General features: G+C 37.1%; 1 protein-coding gene across 2 annotated transcripts in view; it reads right to left on the reverse strand.

Annotated features, from left to right (window-relative positions):
* Positions 1-23,890, reverse strand: part of SNTG2 (syntrophin gamma 2) — a 229,866-nt gene that overhangs the window by 77,154 nt on the left and 128,822 nt on the right. For both annotated transcript variants that reach the window (XM_087702793.1, XM_087702792.1), the window contains exons 8-9: positions 20,306-20,397; positions 10,047-10,174 (exon numbers count right to left, since the gene is read on the reverse strand). In XM_087702793.1, the coding sequence (XP_087558919.1) occupies positions 10,047-10,174; positions 20,306-20,397 (220 nt within the window). The remainder of the gene's footprint in view (positions 1-10,046; positions 10,175-20,305; positions 20,398-23,890) is intronic.

The raw sequence follows: 23,890 nt of genomic DNA on the forward strand, positions 1-23,890 counted from the left end.
CCCTGTGCACTCAACAACCTTTTCATTGGTATATTATGTAAAACTTCGCAAATTGGAATACACAGGAGCACAAATACAACAGTTATGGAAGATGAGAGAGAGAGAGAGAGAGAGAGAGAGAGAGAGAGAGAGAGAGAGAGAGAGAGAGAGAGAGAGAGAGAGAGAGAGAGAGAGAGATATGCTGCGTTTGGGCTCCCTTCGGTTATGAAGAATCTCTTCAAATTGAAACCTTAAGCATTACAGCACCAAAAGTATTATTTGGTGGCAACTTTGAGGAGGCTCTGAAGGGTACAGGTAAGGTTTTGAGGGAATCTGAAAGTTTTGCAATCTTAGTTTATTGCCTTTCTCTTATTTCCCATTAAATTACGAATGCAGTGTAGAAATAAAAAACCTCTTGTAAGATAAATGAAAAAGGTAAACAAAACAATTATTTGCAGAACGCTTAGTGTCATACAAGAGTGAAACATTATGGCTGAGTGGATTTCTATGCCATACAGCTAAGTGACAAGTAATTGCCATGCAATGAGATTTGTGCATTGCTGCATGTAAAGCAGGGATCAAGAAGAGAAATATGATACAAGGTGATTTGGTGCTGAAATAAGAATCCTATTGAAGGAGGTGGTCCTTCTGATAGTCTCATTCCATATCATTTAGATAACAGTCAGCACATTGAGCTACATTTCAGAAACAAGCCAGAATCCAGGGCTTACTAAACTTTACTGGAGTGATGTGAGATTGAAAAAACAAAACAAAAAACAAACCCTGATTACTGAACATTGCATTTGGAATAGCTTGGAAATACTTTTCAAGCAGTGCATTACAGTCAACAGAAGCCAGATCAGAAGCCAGATTTTTGGGTAATGCTCATTGCAAACCAAGACTCTGCACAAATACATCTGGGCATTTAGAAGCAATGTCAGGTCCAGAAATATTTCCATTTTTTTTTGGCTTTCAAGAAAACTGAAATCCTATCCAGAAGAGGTTGCCTTTCCTCTGTTTCAGTTTTGCTAACGGCATTCTTATGTTGGCTGGAATAAACTTCAGAGAAGTGGCCCCCATCCAATCCCCTTCTGGGTCCTCTTACTGGTTTACCTCAACTGATAAGAATATCGATAGATATTATCTATAAAATGACATCACCTGGAATACTCCCAACTCCCAACAGTATTTAAACCAATATTGTGTATAAAAATATACAGTATTGGTTTAAAAACGTGGAAGGTGAGAGGCACTCAAAGAGCTCCTATAACTTGAAAGCAAAAGGCTCAACAAGCAGCCTCTGTCATCTCAAAACAGCATCCATGAATCTTCAGCTCGGAAAGCCTGAAATGAAGCCACACTCAATTACATCTAAAAGCTAAAAAGTATTGAAAAGCTAAGCAGAAGCAAAAGGAAGGCTTTCCTTCCCACCAATTTTCAGTGCAGCTCATTCCGTAAGGTGACCAACCACGCCAAAACCAGCCTTGAACACAGAGGTTTCTCCCTGCAATAATTTTTTTTAATAAAAATAAGGAGGCCAATTGGATTTAATTCCTGATACAACTAATATAGTGGCTATATATATATCTATTGCCTGTCTTAACAGCAGCCTGCACTCCTGCCACTTGCTAGTTTTACTCTGAATTCATGTGGCATAGCTAAGGAGCCAAATGGGATCATCCACAGCTTTCCTAACTTTAACAAAATGCTGTTTTCTAAATTTGGATGCTTGATGCCTAATGTCCCAATTTTTAGTGATTTTATTTCATTGTTATCTTGATATAATTTTGCTGTCTTCTCTTTCTTCTTCTTCTTCCCTGGGATTGCCATGGGCCATATATCATGCTCCCTTCTCATTTCTCCCCATAAAATGTCCCAGAAGTAGATTTGTGATTCTCTCTCTATATATATATCCCTCTTTTCTCTCATTCTGCCTTTAAAAGTTATGATAAATTATATTGAGTTTTCAGGTCAAGTCTAACCATATTTCACCCTGCTCATAATATGTGAATCGAGGTCTCTTTTCATCCCCCTGCATCCTCACAGGCAATATGGATGCCAAGTCTCAGATCATGGCTTCCTGATGTTTCCTGCGGCTGCAATATATTTTTCACACTTATTTTATCAATTCCTTTGTCTGTTTTGGTATCCAAAGCACCCATTTATGCTCATACACTTCAGTAATCAGATAAGTATTTCTCTTCTGCCTGTGAAAGGCAATAATTCTTAGAACAAGACAACATGCTCAATCTGTAAGAAGTTGCTTTAATTAATGTTTCGTGCCTTCTAAATGACTCATACTGCCCTCCCCCACCCCAATAAATTGTATCTGGATCTAGTTCAATCCATTCCAAAACAATATAAACAGCAGGAATAAAACTGATATGAATTAAATGAATATGAAACTGATATGAATTAAATGAACGAAATATTTCCTTCCATAATAACCTTTAAATATATCTGGTAAAAATGTCAATTCAGCAGATTGCCAATACATTAAAAAAAAAAAGGCAACGTAGCTGTTACTAGCAATGGGTAGAATATTTAGACCACAGAAAAATAAAGGTGACCAAATAGTTTGATTAAATCTCACTGAACTGTGAAGATTTATTGAACTGTGATCCTGCTTTTAAGGATCGGATACGTGAGTTACAAAGATAAATATGTTTCTCACGGGAGGAAGAACAATCAGTTGGTGAGCATACTAATTACTGTTATTAGGCTAAAACATCAAAGCTTAAAATCAAAACATCAAATCTTACAAAACAAAAACAGAGACAATATTTACCAAGGGTGGTGAAGATGTCAGCTTAAGATATATTTATTTAGAAATTCTTTGACTATTTTCCGCAATAAAAACAATGATTTACTTCTTTAATAATGGTTTTCTTAGCACGTAAGAATGAGGAGGAAAATCAGTAACTCATCTAATGCCACTTATTTAATGTGTTGCTCATACACTGCATTTATCTTAGCTTTCTAGCCAGCTTGATAGATCAATGTATTCAGCATGAAGATCCAACATCTGTCTCTTGGTCTTTCCTCAGCCATAAAAATTACTAACCAAATCTAGGTTCATTTCAAAATTACCAGATTGCCCAGGCATTTTACTGCAGATTAATTCTGAACCCCATTTCTCAAAGGACCCGTGGTATTAAAGTGCTTGACTGAAAAGTAAGTCTCCTGCTTTTCATAACTAAAATATAAATGGTCAATTACCTGCCAAAAGCTTCTTTCCCCAGGCTATTTGCTTGTATGAATGTTATTTACATTAATTAAAATCATTATAAATAATGCCACATCTATTTATGCACTATTCAAATCCATTTATGCATCTGCTTCCCACTGTGTGCGAGGCTCTATTGGTTAAACATTAGTTTCCCTTCTCTCTGTGGTTTATTCCCTCAGTCCAAAATCTACATTAAACAATTTTTCAGACTTCCCATTGTAGTACAATCTCCCCCCACCCCTCCCACTTCATTATGGATCTTTATGGAAGAATAAATGGAAGCACTTCCAAAGAAGCTTCTACAGGTATCAGGATTCGCAAAAGTGCCATAAATAAATTGTAGACAAAACCATTTTGATGGGGAAAATTCCATCGTTTTCCCAAAGAACAGAGGCTATGCATGACACTTAGTATCCATTGCTTCAAATTTCACACTAGTGAAAATTTAAATGAATAATTAACTCGTAGTTAATATCTTTTTAAAGCAGTTGACAGCTTTAAAGTTTGATACGTTTTATTCTGCTTATCAACTCTTGTATTTATTGTAATTCAAGCTTTGACTAATTTTAGCAATTTATTTTCTTTTTCATTGACACTGTGCAAACGTGGTATTTTCTCAATGCGTGGGCCATACTTGGAAGTAGCAAACTTTATTCCCGATACTCTTTGATGAAATGAGGCAATTGTATAAACTAATGATTAAAATAAACTAATAAAAGTAATAGTATACCACCCTTGCACCGGTGGTAGCAACCTTTTAGGCACTGCAGGCGCACATGTTGACTAACTATGCTACAATAGGTACAAATCAGTGGGTATGATATGCGATGTATTCAGTTATGAGGGTAAAGGTTCCTTCTCTGGGCTTGTAGATTGGTTTCCAAATGTTTTGTTACCAGGCGGGGTAACAACTTCAGCAGAGTTTAGGGAATGTCAGTGTTCTTCCGTTGATAAGGGTTTGGGGTGATCAATAGGTCTTGCAATGGGTCAGCTGTGAACGTGTCACATGATTTTGTGGTGGGCCAAGTGGAGGGAAGGTTACATCAAGTGAGGGTCAGTGGGAGGTGAAGTGCTGGTTGGGAGGGGCTTCCATGGGTTGGTTAAGGATCAGTGTCAGTATCTCTGGTTGGCTGTGCAGTTCATTTGGATTCCGAAGGTTTCGTAGGCTGATGGTTTTGGTGTTGCTCCAATCAAACTGGTGATGTTTGGTATCGCTGTGGGTAGAGAGTTAAAGATTTGGGATCGTGGCGTTTGTGGATCCTGGTTTTTAATGATGTTTTTGTCCCATGAAGAATTGGTTGAAATTGTTACAGTTACAATATTACATTATTATTGTGTTCTGCCAGGTTTTTTGAAAATTATTTCAAAGAAAAAGATTATTTTCTTGGACTGAACTCAACTCCTGTTGGCTCCATGGACAGGCCATTAAGTTCTCTTGGCAAACAGATATAAGAGGTTCATCACTGTCTTCTTCCAGTCTAGACTTCTCTCATGGGATTTCCCTTCCAAGTGATAATAAGCTTTGTCCTTCCTTACCTTTTTAATGGGCACACACAAGAAGGCAACATTTGTCCTATTAAATGTTCCTAATCAGAGGCATCCACCTGACCCACTTTTATCATTTGTCTCCCACTTCCCCGACTCTGCTTTCTTTCAGTAGAAGACACTCCTAGTAGAAGAAATTGGACAACCATTTGCCTAAAATGGTACAGGAACCTCTGCTTGAGCATGGGGTTGGAGTAGAAGACTTGGAAGACTCATTCCATCCCAGGTACTTTCAATCTCAAACTCTATTCTTGCTTACAGTTGATGTGGGGGTGATTTGCAAGCCAGAAAGGATTTCAGTTGCCAAGAGTGTCACCACTAATTACTCATAGGTTTCTAATAGAAGATGTAGGATGATATTGCTGACTGGGGAGAAAGAGGTTATGATAGTCAACAAATTTAATTTAATTTAGGCTCAAAGCTCTTAGAATGACCGAGAAAGAAGAATTAGAAGGAACCCAGAACTGCTCAATCCTCAAGACTTCAGCTGTGGGGATCTGCTTATTTATTGAGCATAAGAGGTAAAATAGTATTTTACAGCCCAGTTTTTCACAGTAAGGGAGATGAGGGCAATCATTACTCCAGCACATTCGGTTGAAGCAAATTCAAATAAAGAGTCTAAGATAAATGCCAGATGGATTGTGGAACTAGTCATGTATCTATTTACATTAAATCCATTTATATGGTGTATATTTTAGGCTGATACCCTTAAGATTTGGCACTCTTGTGAAGTTACAAGTTTTGTTTAATGTTTGAACAATTTGAAGGACCTAATTTATGATGAGTGAATGAAAACTCTTCTAAAATTGGATGTTTCTGTAGATTATACTTTTTCAAGGATCAATCAATTTTTTAATCTCTCTTTGACAGGTTCCTATGATCCTATTTACTTGCTTGCAGCTTTACGTTCCATTTGGAAAGATCTGAAAATGTAACAGCAACAGACGAATAAATAAGGTACAAGATGCACTTCTTCCTACTCTTCCCAGTACTCTGGGTTCCAGCTCTCATTACTCTGAGGATAAAATAATTTATATACAGGCATAAAATTAGTATTTTATGTAAGGATTTGTCATAGTAGAGTTTATTTTAATAGATTTTTACAAGACTTCTTATATAGCTTAAATATTTACTTCCTGTGACCCTGGACACTGTCCTTAAAAAACTTCATTTCCCCATAAATACTACCGATACACCTATTTGGTTGAGTATATTTGGCTTAGAATATTTTACAGACTGAGTGATGTTTCGAACTTGATGCCAAGTTGTATCTTCTTATATCTTCTGTACGAGATTCTAAACCTTTTTCAATAATGCAGTTTAATTATGAAAAATATCACGAATAAGAAGGGTAGCAAAGATTTAGACCATTCTAAATCAAATTGTAAGTCATTAGGTCCACTGCATGTGAACATTATTTGTTAATGAAAACTGGTTTGGTAGTTTTCTGCCCTGTCAGTGAAATGAAACCTGGTAGGAATTTTAAAACAGACATGCACTAGCTCATTTAAATTTCAAATTTAATTAAATATTTATATTACTCAAACAATTTAAATATAGTGTAATATAAAGAGAAAGAGAATTTATAGAGAATCTATAAATGCAAATGACAGTGTTTTGGGAACATATTGATTAGGTGGTTTGATGAAATTAATTAATATAATTTAATATTATATAGGTGTAGCAAACCAAGTGATTATATACCCTTATACCCTTATGCTATGAATAAAATCAAAGGAAGTAGAGGCGTAAATATTTATCTTGAAGCTCCCTCCTGTTTCGGAGACTTGGAAGCTGCCTTTAGAATGGGAACTAATTTATTTTTGCAGAGTTGGCAGTAAGTAAATAAACAAATATTATTATGGTCACAATGGAAGAAACTGACTAACTATAGTTCAGGCTGCAGAGCTGTGGCCTTCCTGGTTGTTTGCTTGCAGATGTTTCACTACTCGCTGATGTTACCTCGTTGGGCAATGAAACATCTGGAAGCAAACAAGGAATCTCAGGGAGCAGAAAGAACTCCGATGTTATGTTAACAAGATGTATATATGTACAGACAGGTAGTCTCCATTTAGTAACCACAATTGGGACAGGCTCTGCTTAACTCTGTCATTAAGCAAAGCAGACACTAAGTGAAGCTCTAACTGTGCTTAGGATCTTACTTCAGGTTTCCTTTGCTTTAAAGACCTGGGAAAGTTGTAAATGCAAGGATTGGCCATTTAAAAAAAAGATTAATTTTATTAAGGTTTATGATGACATAAAATGCAATAACATTTTAAAATAGGAATGAATGGAAAAAAGGATAAGGAAGAAAAAAAACTGGTCATATTTTTATCACTGTCACAAATGAAAGATCATTGAACAAGTCAGTCAATAGATGAGGACTACACATACTTCTTATGAAGCAAATATAACCGGAAGGGGATAAAGTTTGGGGACACAGCAACCCATTTTACAGAAAAAACATCAGCCAAGTGTCACATAGCAATAGCAATAACAATATAATAACAGTAGACTTATATACCACTTCATAGGGCTTTCAGCCCTCTCTAAGCGGTTTACAGAGTCAGCATATCGCCCCCAACAACAATCCGGGTCCTCATTTTACCCACCTCGGAAGGATGGAAGGCTGAGTCAACCCTGAGCCGGTGAGATTTGAACCGCTGAACTGCTGATCTAGCAGTCAGCCTGCAGTGCTGCATTTAACCACTGCGCCACCTTGGCTCCTCCATAATAGGAGCATGGGATTTAGGAATAAAAACAGTATTTTAAATGTTATGAACCGTTTTGTTTTCTGCTCTGCTTGGATCAATGTCATTCTCTGCAAATGCAAAGCTACTTAAGAGAGCCGTATTCTGCATTATACGCTGCATTTATTGATTTCAAGTCTGCATTGTCTCTAGAACAAAGCCATTGGGGGAATTTTAAAAAATGCTAAAATAAACAAATGGCTCCTTCTGCTAATGTACAAACTCTAGAATAGAAGTGGTGTACAAGGTCACTGCCCTAAAGAAATTCCAATTGAAAAAGGGATAAGATGAGGACGCATTTTGGCTTCCCTGATGTTCTTTTTGCAAATCAATTCTGTTGTTACCAAAATAAGTAATCCAGAGCATCATCCACAAAGTTAATCAATATGCACATTGCAGCCATACTGTCTATAGATAATGATGCAATACTCCTATTGCAAATGCCAGTTGAATTAATTTGAACGTTTAGAGCATTAGATATTTACTGTTTTGAGGAAGCACTTGAGAACAATTATACCCACAATAAATCCTATTTTTTGCAAAGCAATCTAGAATATATGCCTACATGTTAAATGGTCAAACAATAAAGCAAGTTAAAATCTTTAAATTCTTGGGTATAGTTTTTGAAAGGTCCGTGATGACCATTTATCTTTTGTTATGTTTTTGTATCCAGGGTTGTTCCATTTCTTTATTTTGAAATCTGTATACCACACAGAATTGTTGGGAGATTGAATGGCTTTATAAATGTGAATTACAAATATATACAGTATATATTTTGTGTTATACTTTTATATACTCTTGTAATGTTTCTCTCACCACTTCCTTTTTTATATCCTTAAAATTACCAACTATTGTAGGCTTCCTTCACAAGATCAGTATTTTAATTCACCACTCTCGTTTTGATTGTCCTTTTATACAATTTTCCATTTTACAGTACTGTATTCTTTTTTTAGTTACTATTTCTAGTCTGACACCAGTATGACTCATATTAGCTTCAGGGTTTCATTTCAAATTAACTCTAAAGTCCCATCACTTCTGATTTATTTGATTTTGAACCATTAAAGACAGTTTTATTTCAGAATGTTACTTTAAAAGAATGTGTGGCCGAAAGCGTAGACAAAAATATCCAGGGCAAATTGGGGTGTGTATGTGTACATAATTGAAAGACCCGGCTGCCTCTCTCTTCCCGGGCTCCAATGCTGGGAAAGATGGAAGGAAAGAGAAGGTGACCACCAGCCGCATGGATGGACATAGCTACAGTGCTGATGGGTGCACTATTACAAGAGCGGAAAGAGCCGGTTGGAGAGAGATCAAACAAAATCTTCCTACATGGTTATAAAAGCTGACACTAACTTGATGCACATTAATAAATGTGCATATATCCATGAAAGAAAAAAAAAAGATGGACTAAGGTTAGGGCCCAGTTGAAACAGAGGTGGGATTCAGCAGGTTCTGACCAGTTCTGGAGAACCGGAAGCGGAAATTTTGAGCAGTTCGGAGAACCGGTAAATACCACCTCTGACTGGCCCCACCCCTATCTACTCTCTGCCTCCCGAGTCCCAGCTGATAGGGAGGAAATGGGGATTTTGCAGTATCCTTCCCCTGCCACACCCACCAAGCCACGCCCACAGAACCGGTAGTAAATTTTTTTCAATCCCACCACTGAGTTGCAGATATTATTTTCTTTCAGAAGACAACCTGAAGGCTAGGAATCTGGGGCCTCGGATGCGAAACCAAGCCCTACTGGAAGAACAGAGGAAGATTCCATTATTCCCGACTCTGATTTGGAAGAATTGAACCAAGAAATAAAGGCAAGACCAAAGGGCAGAACTAGGAGAGGGTCAGAGTATGATAAAGTGTGGAAGACTTTTGATGAGAGCTAAAGTTTGATCTTCCTATTTAAAATCGACATGCTAAAATGCACAATCTGGAGGATCTCTTGGACTCACAGTTGTTGCTGCAAGAGCAGGTGGCAGTCAGGTTATATGCCTGAAAGTAGAAGTCATTCCTGAATTGCGAGACCTCATTCGATGTCATTCATGCCCTTGTGATCTGACTAGATTTCTACAATTAACGGGATGCATCTCCAACGAGACTACATAGAAATGAAGCTTCAAGCTGGGAAATTTCTAGTTTATGCTAACCAACTTCTATCAGTTTTCATTCCATTTTCCGAGATAATCATTTGTTTTTCAAAATATTTCAGTTGCATTGATAGATTTTAAAATCTTTGTAACAGAAATCTTCATAACACTTCATATCTCAGTAGATCACTACATTAAACAAATAAAAATCTTCACAGCTTGTATGGAAGCAACTTATCTCCTTGACCTTTTCCACTTATGATGCCTAAACAAACCAGCCATTTTTTCATTGAATGAATAAAGCCCAATTATTTCTTTATATGTTTAATAGATATTATTGATTACACAGCTTTTGAGAAAGCCTAAACCTTGTTAAAATATTTACAAAGGTCCACTATCTCCAATTACACAACACATGCAGGTTAGGTAACCCAACCCTTTCACTTTCATATTACAAACCTTAATTTATTTGTTCCAGCTTTGTATCTCGAAATTCGAGCCATTGATAGAGGAACTGATAACGTATCCAGCCAACGCTTCTCATATTTTGGTTCATTAGCTGTGGGTGAAGAAGGTGATGATGGTGCCTGAACAGAATAAACAAAAAATAACAGTATGTAACATTATATAAAAAACATAAATATTTGTATGTGGATATGCTATTTTTCTGGGTGAATAGAATACAAGTAATAATACTGTTTAGAAAATTTAGATTGCACATGTTAGGAATATAATCTAACGGTTGGGTTGGCAATATATAAATCATGTAACAATGCTATACCTGTTTCTTTAAATCATACTGTAAAATGTGATTGGTTGCTGTTTTCCTCAATCGGCCATAAGAGGGAACCAGAATGACTGTTAGCTCTCTGTTTGTTAGATGCTGGGCTGGTCTGATCTGAGTGTTTTGGAAGCTGGCTATTAGAAAGTGCCGTGAGCTATTGTAAGTTCTGCAACTGCTAGCAAACTTTGAGTACTAGACTGTTTGTATGAGTATGGACTGTTATTTGGATTATCCCTTAACTGAAAGACATTGATGACTGACTGTCTTATCCGTGTATGAGTTGGACTGTTTGATGGACTCTGATACCTCTATTTCCACGAAAGTAAAAGCCTATTTAAACTGCAGTGTCTCTGTATGCTGGTTTGTATGTTCTCCAACACAACTCTCACAACACTTCTCTGAACGCACTCGCTCTCCCAACGGGGAGCTTTCCTAACAGCATAGAAGAAATAACAATGTCTTTGACCATGAAATATTGGTGGGTCATTTCTCTCTATTTGATGCACAAAAGTGCCATTATTATTTTTGTTAAATACATAAACCTCACACCTAATTGGAAAGTGAGTTTATTGACAACATTTTCTTCTCAATATCTTATTTGCTTCATTAGCATGACAATGATTGAAAAATTTTAACTTGCTTTTTTCAATATTTGCAAAAATTGAATGACAAAGTACACAGCATATTTTGATGCAGTCGATCCTGAAAAGGTTAAGCAGATTCCAGTTTGGTAAGTAGCTAGTTGCAGACCTGGAACTCCCAGGGCTGCAGCCCAGACTGGGAAGTTGAAAAAAGAAGACAACAACGTCTCCGTGTTTTTGCCAACAAAATAATATAGATACGTATATTTTTATTTATTATTTATTCGATTTATATGCCGCCCTATTCCCAGGGGGAATATATCCAGGTAAGCATCAGTAGTTGAATATACAGTTATATATTTTAAATACTGTATATCTCCCTCTAATTGGTTTTCTTTTGGAGTGGATGGGAAGGTAGAGTAAGTACGATGCAGCTTTAGAATTCCAGTGCTAAGACTTGCTTCATTTCCTACATAACAAGTGAATATGCATACTTTGGAAAATTTGCAGAAAATAACCCTTTTCAATGATCGATTCCTGTTTTTCTAAGTGTCGTCTCTCCTGACATGGTAATGAAGGTATTTCTTTTATAACTGAGGCCAATTTGAAAAGTTGTACTCCACTCTTCTTTTTCCTTGGAGCTACGAAAGATCGCAAGGATATTTTTAAAAAAACAAACAGCCATCTAAGAAATAGTTAATTGAAGGACTTCTCTTATTAGCCACTGAAGAATCAACAAGGTTCACAGTAAAAAGAAGAAATAATTTTGGCTAAGGATTTTCAAAGAGAAGAAAGCAAAAGAAAGGCTTTGGCCCAGCTTCATAAATGTATGAAAAATACTACCTTAATAATCAATCATATCAATATTAAAATTACAGAATTGACTTGCAGTCTTTCATTACAGAACATGAAAAATGTAGGCATATCAGATAAGATCTTTAAAGTTTCAAACAAAACTGTGATAGATTATAATAGTGCAGAATTATGACTCACTGGGTCTGGGAAATAACATCTTTAATAGGACACAGAGAAAAAAATATGCTTAGCTGAACAAAATCCTGGTTTATCCACCATCAAGCCTCTTTTCTTCTGAAACAGATCAATTTCTCCTTTTCTTTGTTCTATCAAGTCCCTTTTCACACTCTTTTGTGTTACCCGGCATTGCATTCTGTACACTTTGAAGTACTCCTTCACAACTAGGACTTCAATACCACACAACAAAAGTGTATTAGCCTCTCTACTGTTAGAACAATTTTCCCCTTGAGTCCCCTGTTTTTCCAAAATGCTATCGGTATAACTTAGTGGAATCATGTACAAAATTAATTGTATTAACCTAGTCTTCTATTTTTAAATTCTTGGACTACAACCATTTAATGATGCTTACCCTCTTTGATTCCAACCTTGTTCATATTCCATTACTACCTTCTTTTTATATTTCTGGAAAGAGCAACTTTCGATAATGCATTTCAACTCTAAATCAAAGGCCTATATGTACACTACAGATATAAACTTCTGTCTCAGATACATCAAGGCACGTGGGGCCATCTTAAATATACTCAATTCAGAATGAGGATAAGACGTTCAGGTAATTCTTGAGAAATAGCAGGCCGTTTAATGACCGTTCAAAACAGCGACTGACATCCCAAAAGTACATACAAATCTGTTTCAGTTATGAGCAGATCCAGTGCTCCTGTGGTTGTTCATGTCTATGACAGACCACGGGGCTCCTCCTCTGCCTGTCTTCTCCCCTCAACCCCCTGCAGCCTTTAGGCCTGCCCCCCCCCAATACCTTCCAGGAACCCTGAAACAGCAGTTGCTTTCTGCACCCATCAGCTGGCCCCCAGCAGGAGGCTGCAAAACTCTCCTGCACCTCTGCGTAAAAGGCAGCTCCACGACCAGCCTCCCCAAACCTTTCCCTTGCTTCCTCTCCTCCCTCCTCCAGGCTTCAATAAAAGCAAAAACAAAAGAAGCTGCTGAGAGGGAGGAACCTGTTGACCTCCCCCACCCCACCCCACCCCGCCCCATACTAGGTGCTAAAGCTAAACCTGCCCCCTGTCCTCCAACCAGGGTGAAATGCTACCAGTTCGGATGGGTTTGCTGGAACCAGGAGTGAAATAAGCTACCAGCTCAGGCAAATCGGTACTTCTGACAGTCAGCTGCGATGTGGGATTTATTGAAATCGTGTGGCACAGCAGATTCCCCCCTCCCTGTTCTACTTCCCTTTGCCACCGCGCTCAGTGGCAGACTCCGCCCACCCACCCGACGTCATCATGTCAGTTTTTGACGCTCTGTGTGTGTGTGTGTGTTGAAGGTCCCGCGCATGCGCGTAGGTGGTGCATGCGAGCAGAGCATGCACTCACATTTGTGAACCAGTAGCAAAGACAAGTAGATGTCACCCCCTGCCTCTAACCAATATCCCTTTTAAAAACCTTGCCTTGACTCCAGGCTGAAGAGAAGAGGAACCAAGCGAGCAAGAAGAGAAAAATATTTCTGCAGCCTTTTCCCCATGAAGTGAAGGAAAAAAGGACTCTGGACCTTCTCAAGCTTCAGACCTGCCTGGCTGCCTGTAAAGGCTGGACTGTAGAAGCCTCTGCAGACAGTCAAATACACAGCAAAAGCCTGCAAGGTCCCCACGGCCTCCATTTTCTGGTCCAACTTGTCGACATCGTTTATTTTTTAACTTCAGGGGGCTGAGGAAAGATTTTCTCTCCTGCTTGCTTCTTCCTTTGGTCTTCAGCCTGGAGTCAAGGCAAGGTTTTTGAAAGGGACAGTTGGTTGAAGAGCAGAGGGAGAACTGAGTTTTAGTACCTTCTGGTCATTCGGGTTAACAATTCACTCGTGTGAACAGGGATGTCTGGTCCTTTTCATGAGGCATCTCATTTAACATTATTTTGACTTCTGACCCGGATGGCAGGCTTCATTTTGGTCGTAAGTGGAAGATTACCTTATAGGCTGTGATCAAACAGCAAAAGCTGCATTTTCCCATTGGTAAATACTAGTCCCTGGCAAAATAACCCCATGTAGCATTTGCTCCTCTTTTATTATAAAATAACTAACATATGAGAGGCAGATGCTCCACTTGGCCTAACTGTTGAGCCAATCTTGCACCTCATACTGTTCAATAGACAATGCCAGTTCCTATATAAATGCCCTTCCCTCACTTATAACAAATGAAATCATATGAGCACCACTTTTTTACACACACACAAACGAGAGGGGGGGGGAGGGAGGGAGAGAGAATTGTTTTCTAGCAGGAGAAATAATAATATTTTGGTTAGAAAATAGGAAAATAGGACCCATATGCCCCAAATTGGACTATCACTCTATTGCCTCCAGCACGGGATGGAATAAGTATGAAGCCTGGAGTTTGTCTTGGTGGATGAATTAGGAAGTGATGATCAAGGCACCAAGTTTTGATCTGACTGTTTTGGGAGTTTTGATCATTGTTGTGAGGCACCCAGAGTTGTGGTAGATAACTTGTTTTAACAAGTTAAACAAGGCCATACGCATGTTTTAACTAAAGAAATAAAATAAGCAAATATAACAATATTTGATATGCCTTTCTTATAAAAATTAAATATTAAAAAATGGATGATTAAAAAAAATCATTTATCATCCCTTGAACTAAATATATATATATTAACGTGATTACTAGAATAATCAGCCTATATATCAACATATTAGTACTGTAAAATTCTGAATATTAATTTTATCCAACTGTTAATAAGCGTTGAACTTTCTGTTCTTTCACCCCACAGAACTGAACGACTTGGTACGGAGGCCCATTTAAGATGCCTTGATATCAAAAATGTCATCAACATTTTTGGCTTCATATATGGAAGACTTACCTGAGAAAAAATCCCTATCATTTTCATTGCCATTTACAAGGTTGGGCAAACATATTTTAATGTTATTGTTATTCTGAAATGTTTAATCTTCGCAATGATCTGTGGCAAGTTTTTTTCCCCACTCCATGTTGGTTTAGTTTTAACTTAACTCTATTATGTAGAATATTTTCAGAAATCTGCAGTTTATTATATAAGAATTCTATCTTCCATTTATTTACAATTATGATAGTTTCAAATTTTAAAAAGCTACAGAAAACCCTTGTAATCTGCCGTCCAATTCTGAATACAATAGTAAAGATGCGTATTAGGTATGTATTAATATAGGTGACCAAATAATGAGAGGCATAAACAGTTCTGCTTCTACAGAAATTCTGCCTCTGCATTTGCACGCCTGGATTCCCTCTGTTTTCTGGGAATGCCTGCAACAATCTGGAATTTTGTTTGACTGAATCCATTTGCACTATTTTCCACAATATGATTTATAGGGCACATGGAATTTGAATGTGCACCACTATCTCTAGATTTTTAAGAAATGAGAAGGATCATATGCACTAGAACATTAATTAGTCAATTATATTTATATACTGACTTTCCATTAGCTGTACTGATAATACTTATTTGATAAGAAAATAGAAGAATCTGCATTAATTATCATTGGACTTTAAAGTTATCTTTAATCTATAATATATATATATACACACACAGTATGTATGTGTATGTGTGTATGTGTGTGTGTATACATACATACATACATATACATACACACACACACATATACACACACACATACATACAGTATGTATGTGTATATATGTATGTGTGTGTGTGTGTGTATACCCACACACACACCACAACATATATAGTAGTAAATAACATAATTTTTAAAAACCTGATGGGCTCTAAATTTATATTAACACATTATCAAAAATTGGTCAAGAAATTACAGGTTGTATGATTTTGTATGATTTTAAAATTCTTCGGTTCTACTCTTTTGCCTATGAACTGTTTATCATTAAACAGTTCATAGGAAAATCATTTCATGCTTGAAAGGTGAAATATTTGCAGAGGCCTTTCATGTAAGTGAACAAACATTTCATTCAAATATTACAACTACAGGACTGTAGACAGAAACCATCTTCAAGATTACTGACTGTTCTTGATGATGCCTTTAAAGAACAGCATTCTTACTGAATATGCAATGACTGTTTTGCATTACTATAAAATAATTTTCATCACACTGACTGACTTTTGGAAATATATTCTGCCAATTTTTGGGAGTAAATGTCTAATTGCAAGATTGCGCTGAGTATTTGGGCTGATAGGTGACTTTCTAGACTGTCTCTATCGTATTGTGCGCTTAATTTGGTGGATCCTAACAAATAAAATGATGGAGAATTTAATGTTAAGTTAAATTAGCTTGAGACCAAAAGCCTTATTATTTAAAAAAAATATCCTGAGATATGCTTTTCCTTTATTTTCATACATTTCCAAAGTTATATTTAATTTTAACAAAAAGGTTAAATAATCATATTGCTTGTAACATAAATTTCCCAAACTGTAATTAATAGTGACAGAATATTGATAGAATATTCACTTATTTATGCTCATTATTCTAAAGTGTCTAAATAACATTAAGAATCTAAGTATATTACATGTGGTATTGAAATAATGTACTGTATCATCTTCTACTGAGAAGATGGAGTAATAGATGGTCTATATGATTAGATTTAATAATATGTTGAAATATTTAACTATTTCTATATAATACTTCATGGCTATAACTTTCTTCATATATCACTTTAAATCACCACTTTTATATTGGTTTTGATTACATCAGCAATATAATATTTTTGGTTGTACTTCATCATATCTTCTAGTTGTTATACTTACCAATAAAATATTTAAATGTTAAAAAATACTCAAACTCTGCCGGATGATCAAACTAAATTAAACATTAACTAAAAGTATTTATTATTTACTATATTAAATTACTACAGTAAAGTAGTCTGAAAAGCATTTAGCAGATTTCTCCCTGTTGTGGGAAAGCAATAACTCAGCTGCATGCAGGAGTTTTTCTCAACCAATTTTTTCAGAGTTATTTAATTAAATAATCAGGTTTTTTTTACTTCAAAATACCAAAAAAAAAACCATCTGATCTAATAGACATCTGTGTCATACCTGAAACTCTTCAAATGTGGGGTTAAGTGATGGCTTTGCTTTGACCTTCAATTTTGGAAGTGGAATATATAGTATTTCTATCTTGTTGCTAAAATAATGTTCTATTTTTCTCTTACTTTTGCTGGGTCTTTAGAAACTCATTCCCCCCTTCTCCGAATATAAATTTAAAGCATTTTCCTGGTAATCTTTACTGCTTTTTATGGATTTTATTTCACAGATGCATTTTTTTGAATGAAAAAAAGATGAAAATATATAGAAAAAGGTGAAAACAGATGAATAACTGCATTCTAGTAAGTCCTTTTAAAAAAAAGGCAGGTTAAAAAACAGACATTTTCATTCTCATAAAAATGATATGGAAGAGGAAAAACTAATAGACTTTAAGGCCTTGTATTAATATTCTGCAATTCCACAGCAGCGCAGGAGATGGAATGATGGTTCTCTGAAAACGCCAGAGTGGCTGGAAAAAGATACACACCAGAAATAAAATATCCAACAGTATGCAGCTGAAATTGATGCCATTTCTACTATTACTTTTTTAATTAACGTTTCTTAATCATCTCATCCATCTAGTGGGATTGCAGTTTAATCTGGTAAATGCAAATTGGTGTATTTATGCTTTCAAAAAATAAGCTGAAAAGGTAGTACTTTCTTCATCAGTATTTGAATCGTGGCTTCTTGTTCTCGAAGAAATATTCAGTTTTCCCTGGATGGAAACCTTTTGTACCTTAAAAAAAAGGACCTTATAACTTTTTTTGCATGGTGGGATGAAATGCGAAGTCTTTTGTTGGCATTCTTGTCCCTTGCACCATGAAGCCCACCTGGAGCATAATAAGGCATCGTGTGGGAAGTGATGTAGCAGCATATCAGAGGATCCAATTTCAGAGAACTAAAAGAGAGTGGCTTTTTCCAAATAATCAGCATGCTTTTTGCTCTCTTCCATTTTCTTCAGTTTTGCTCCAAATCTCTCTAGTTCCACCCAGGGAAAAGAGAAATGTGTACACAGTGAGCAGCCATTTGTCTCCATAAGTTGAGCTGTGATATCAGATAAACAGAGGCATCTGTCTGGGCAGTCTGGTGGTCTTCGTTGCACTCGCCTTCGTATGCACTGCCTGAACAAGTATATTCTCTTTCTGCCTTACAGATCAGTGCAATGATAAAGTCTGTTTACAGCATATTACGATTTAAATTAGAGAAGCACATTTTTAAAGCACTACAAATGCATTACACAAAAATGCTTCACCACCACAACATACATATGTTTGTTTTGTTTGTTTGTTTTGTTTTATTAGTTTTGTATGCCGCCCACTCCCGAAGGACTCTGGGCAGCTCACAATAAAACAAGGAAAGGGGAATAAATAAGACGATACAAAAAATTAAAAATACACAACATTCACAATTGAAGCGGGGCTGGATACTTCAACGGCCCCCAGCCTGTCAGAACAGCCAGGACTTAGTAGCTTTACGGAAGGCCGGGAGGGTATTAAGGGTCCGGATCTCCACGGGGAGCTCGTTCCAGAGGGCCGGAGCAGCAACAGAGAAGGCTCTCCCCCGGGGGATCGCCAGCCGACATTGGCTGGCAGATGGGACCCGGAGAAGGCCAAGCCTGTGCGATTGAATTGGTCTTTGGGAGGTAATTGGCAGGAGGCGGTCTCTCAGGTACCCAGGTCTGATGCCATGCAGGGCTTTATAAGTAACGACTAGCACCTTGAAGTGTGTCCGGAGACCAATGGGCAGCCAGTGCAGCTCGCGGAGGATAGGAGGATAGGTGTAATGTGGGTGTACCTAGGTGCACCCACAATCGCTCGTGTGGCTGCATTCTGAACTAGCTGAAGTCTCCGAACACTCTTCAGGGGCAGCCCCATGTAGAGCGCGTTACAGTAATCCAGTCTTGAGGTGACGAGGGTGTGAGTGACTGTCTGAAGTGCCTCCCGGTCCAGGTAGGGTCACAATTAGTGCACCAGGCGGACCTGGGCAAAGATCCCCCTGGTCACAGCCGACAAATGGTGATCTAAAGTCAGCTGTGGGTCCAGGAGGACTCCCAAATTGCAAACCCTCTCTGAGGGGCGAATAATTTCACCCCCCAGCCTGAGAGATGGAATAGTTTGCCAATCTTTGGGAGGGAACATCAATAGCCATTCAGTCTTGTCGGGATTGAGTGCAAGCTTGTTCGTTCCCATCCAGACCCTGACAGCCTCGAGGCACTGGCACATCACTTCTACCGCTTCACTGAGTTGGCACGGGGCAGACAGATACAACTGTGTATCGTCCGCATATTGATGGTATTTAATCCTGTGCCACCGTATGATCTCACCCAGCAGCTTCATGTAGATGTTAAATAGGAGGTGGTATAGCCATTCAGCTCACAAAACAAGGGACTCTGGGCAACTTTTATCTAAATGGGGCAGAAGCAACCAATGATCTCCTTAGTGTGTGTCTTTCTTTTTCCTGTGGTTTGCTTAGAAACCATTTGTGGTTGCTAAATGAGGACTAAAGGCAATGTACCTTTGGGCGGCATATAAATTTTATAAATAAATAAATATAAATAAATAAGTACCTAGCCTCAGTTTGGTGTCTTTCTGGACTGAGTTCAACTCAAAAAAAAATAAAAAATGAAACAATCCAAAGATAAACCTTGTCTGGATAAGATAGAGGAAATCTGAGGTTCTGTATTTGGCTGATTATCCCATCTATTCAGTAGACTCACCCTTTCTCACTGAACATCCTAGCTATCATATTTTTTTCCCTTCCTAGGACTCCTATCCTAAAAATAGTCCCAAGACACTGATGTAAATGAAAATTGGTACAAGCAATATGATGATTATATCTCACGCCAAACATTTTTACTACTTTTCCCAACAGTTTATTATTTATTTTAAACAAAAAAAAAAAATCCTCCCATAATGTAGACTCACTGAGAGATACGTGGCCACTGCTGGCTCTGCTGCTGTTATACCAAGCTGTTTTTGAGGCACAGCTTCCTCTATTAGCTTTCTGTATCATAAGCTAAGACAGTTATATAGAAAGTAAAATTCAAGTTGTTTCATTTTGTTTAAGAAGCAGATCAAGAAAGTAAAGTCCCCTTTGAGTGCAACTCAGCTTCAGGTGACTTTGACACATTCAGACAATTTTCTTGGCCAGTTAAGGAAGAGGTTTGCCACTGCCTTCTCACTGGATTTTTTTATTTATCTCCCAATATAGACTACAACATTGATTTCTATCCACGTATTTGCCAGGCCTGATCCTGCTTAGCTTTTTAGATAAGGCAAAGCCAGTGACATGCTCCCATCACAGCTAGGCTATTAATAATAACAATATTAATCTACTTACGGTATTTGTTGAGTTTCCATTTAAATGTAAACCACTGTCAAAGAGAGGGGAAGAAGCTCGGCTGCTCTGATCGCTTGATGGTCCAGGGGAACCTAAAATGGTTGAAAAAGAAATATTTTCTTCTAAATTTGAGCTTACCAGAGAACGATTAGCAGAAGTTGATTTAGAGGGGAAAATCCAATGCATGTAAACCACTTGATTTGTTTGTACAAATAAAGGAAAATATATGATTTAATTCATTTATGATTTAAGACAAAGATATAAAGCTGATATTGAAGCTGAGGAAATAAGAGTTTGAAATGATTAACCAGGTTTAATAGTATACATTTTTTTTTTTGCTATAGAAGTCAAATTTTAACAGCAGCCTATGGAAACATATGCCAAATACCTGTACTTCATCTTAATTTCTACACCAGAGGTCTAGAAATTAAACCTATAAAGAGTGATTGAAGAATGGCGACATTTTTTGATCTCATCAAGTCAAGAAGAGACCCAACAGTACTTTTAAAGTAAATGAAATAATGCAACCCTAAAAAGGATCAAGACCGGTTCTTCATCATATGTTATATAATATGTTTAAATAACATCAAAGCAGATTTTAGTTGAATGTTAGACAAACTTCATAATGATAAGATTAGTTTGGCAATCAGTTAATAAGAGAGGGAAGGAACTTTCATTCCCTCAATATTCTCATGCCAGGATTGAAGTAGATGCTTTAATTTGGATTCTGGTGCAACCATTCAGGAAGAATTTTATAGCCTTTTGCTATAAAAAGTCAGTTCTACACAGGGACTTCTATGACATTACTGCGTATCAGCAATTACACTATCAAAAAAGCAATTATTATTATTATTATTATTTGCTTCTACACTTTATTTTCATCTGTTACTAATTCATTTTTCCTTTATCTTTAATATTCTTTTTTATTTATTTTGCCAAATAAACAATCACAAACCACCCGAAGGTCTCAGCAAATGTAGCAAGACAGAAGTTCAAACTCACTGAGGAGCTTGTAGTTAAAAAGGCAATAATAGTCAGCACTTCAACAGAAGGCCTCCAATTTTAATGCTAAAGTTAGTGGAAAAATTACAACTGGATTACTATAAGTTAATGTACTAAATACTAAAAGTTATTGGATAAATTAAAGCTGTTCTTTGACAACTGTTTTGAGAGAAGAGGACAATAGTGACACCGTACTGAAAGAGGATTTGTTTTGGAGACTTATTCAGTGAAGTAAAAGGATAGTAGATTTCTAATTGCATTGCCATTCTCACAACTGGATTTAAAAAATAATAATCTGAAGGGGCTTTGTGAAAATTGCAGCATTTACTTCATTCTGTACAATTGGAACTAAATCTATTTGTTTTTAAACATGAATAAGGAGTCTATTAAAATCATGGACTTTTGCTCCCAAGCAACCTCAAACAAAATACATGATGACATATCCAGTAATTTGCAGTTGAAGAATTATTTCTAAAGCTTTTCAAACAATACTGACAAAACGGCCTGTCTGACATTGATAATGACGCTTATGATGGAACCTTTCCCAAGAGGCTACTTTTAATTCCTTACAGTTAAATTCAGACTTTATGCATATCTGCTCACAACTAAAAAGAGAAAAAAAGACTGCACTATTGTTGATCCTTCCCTCTTTTTATAATTCTTCCTGCATTTTGAGGAGAAACGTAATTGCTTTAAAAGCTTCCAGCACAAATCAAATTTCATAACATTATAAGTAGCAATCTTTCCCCAGTTTAATGGGTTATGTTTCTTGGGATACAATTATTAAAAATGAATTTGATGCAAAGATTACATAGAGAGTTAAGTATCATTGCATTCAAAAGCAAGGTTTCATAGCAATCAAAAGCATACATAAGATGATTCACAATTAAAGCAGTATAAAAGTTAAAATCTTGATTCTCTTGAAGCTATCATATATGATTTTGGGATAGACAATGTGACAGGCCGGGCATCTTTGAGTCTGCTGCAGATATAGATTCTGCCCATTAAATTCAAGAGCACAGAAGATTTATTTATCTTTTTTTGTTTGCTTGTTTATTTATTTATTTATTTATTGGACGTAGATGGCCACCGATCTCACATGAAGACTCTGGGCAGCTAACAACAGAGATGCCTTCTAAGCACCTGTAGGGACTGTATTGAAAGATGGTGACAGCATGAAACCCCAAAGTAGAAAGTCTCTGTGAGAACCCGCTTCTTCTGGAACAGCTTCTCTCCCAAGCAAGGTGGCTCCAACTTTCCAGCCCTCCCAGAAGCTCATTAAAAACCTGGCAGGAATGTTATCATTAGTTTTCCAAGGATTAATTATAATTTTTAACTGTCAATGTAAACCATCTTGGTTTTATTGTACATTATTACCAAAGAAGTACTACGAGATTGGAAAATGTGGACACACGGAGCCTAGAGAATCTCCAAGAGTTAGGACGACTGAATGGATAGTATCACCATCACAATACTGTTGTATTGCATTTTCATTTTTATTGTTGCATTGGCTGCAGCTGTTACTTGTGTGTGTGTGTGTGTGTGTAGTTGGTTGATTGAAATGGTTTATAAATTTATAAATAATTCTCTATGGTAGAATCCAAATATTACAATAATCACAAGGCAGCATTTTCATCTAAAGTTGCCTAGAAAATCCATTATAAAATTAATTTCAAGAGACATGACATAAGTTACCAAAATGGATCTATCTATTGCGTAAGTACACAGAGTCTGCTGCTAACCAGAATATATTTTGGTCCAGACATTGCAAAAAATATTTGGGAAGCACTGAATAGCAGCTGCACATATATATTTCTATACACACACACACACAAACACACGTGTGTGTGTGTATCCCATAAAGTGGGCAAGAGATAGTGACTAAATATGCAGTATATTTTAAGAAAATTCCCCATGAAAATAATTTCCATTTTATTTATTTTTTTAAAATTACCATTATGCCATTTATATTTTTTAATGACCATTGGGCAGATGGATGACAAAATAAAAATAAAGCTGATACAGAATAGGTATACCCTTCTACGTCTCCTTCAGCCTCCCTCAATTCTCACAAATTTGTTCTAGAATATTAAGAGGGATGCAATTCTGATAATGCACAGTATGTAAAAAGTTGAATTTTTAATTAGTTTTTATATTTCTTGGTAGGGAATCTCTCTTAGGATACATAGTTTTTCAGTAATTAATATTTTCCCCTTATTTTGTGTGTGTGTGTGTGCGTGCGCGTGCGTGCGTGCATGACAGTGGTGAGTTGCAGGCGGTACGCCCTGGTGGCTGCCCACTCGCCTGCCTGGCATCCATACCTGTCTTTAAACTCTTTGGCACTTTTGGGCACACACATGGCATATACGGCGCCTGCGTGATGCTCCACTGAGCAGCTTGAACGTCATGGAGGCTTGCGGAGGTGTTGCTGGAAGGTAGGATGTATGTGCGTGCTGCGTGCATGTGCGCGCGCTGCACGCGTTCATGTGGAGGACATCGGGCCCACCACTGGAGCATGAATATGTGTTATTTAGAAAACAGGGGATAAAGATTTGTTCAAAGTTATACCATAGTTGAAGAAGC

The sequence above is a fragment of the Thamnophis sirtalis genome, unplaced genomic scaffold (genome assembly GCF_051295495.1).
Source record: "Thamnophis sirtalis isolate CommonGarterSnake01/CBP01778 unplaced genomic scaffold, rThaSir2_p1.2 scaffold_16, whole genome shotgun sequence".
In the NCBI taxonomy this organism is placed as follows: Eukaryota; Metazoa; Chordata; class Lepidosauria; order Squamata; family Natricidae; genus Thamnophis; species Thamnophis sirtalis.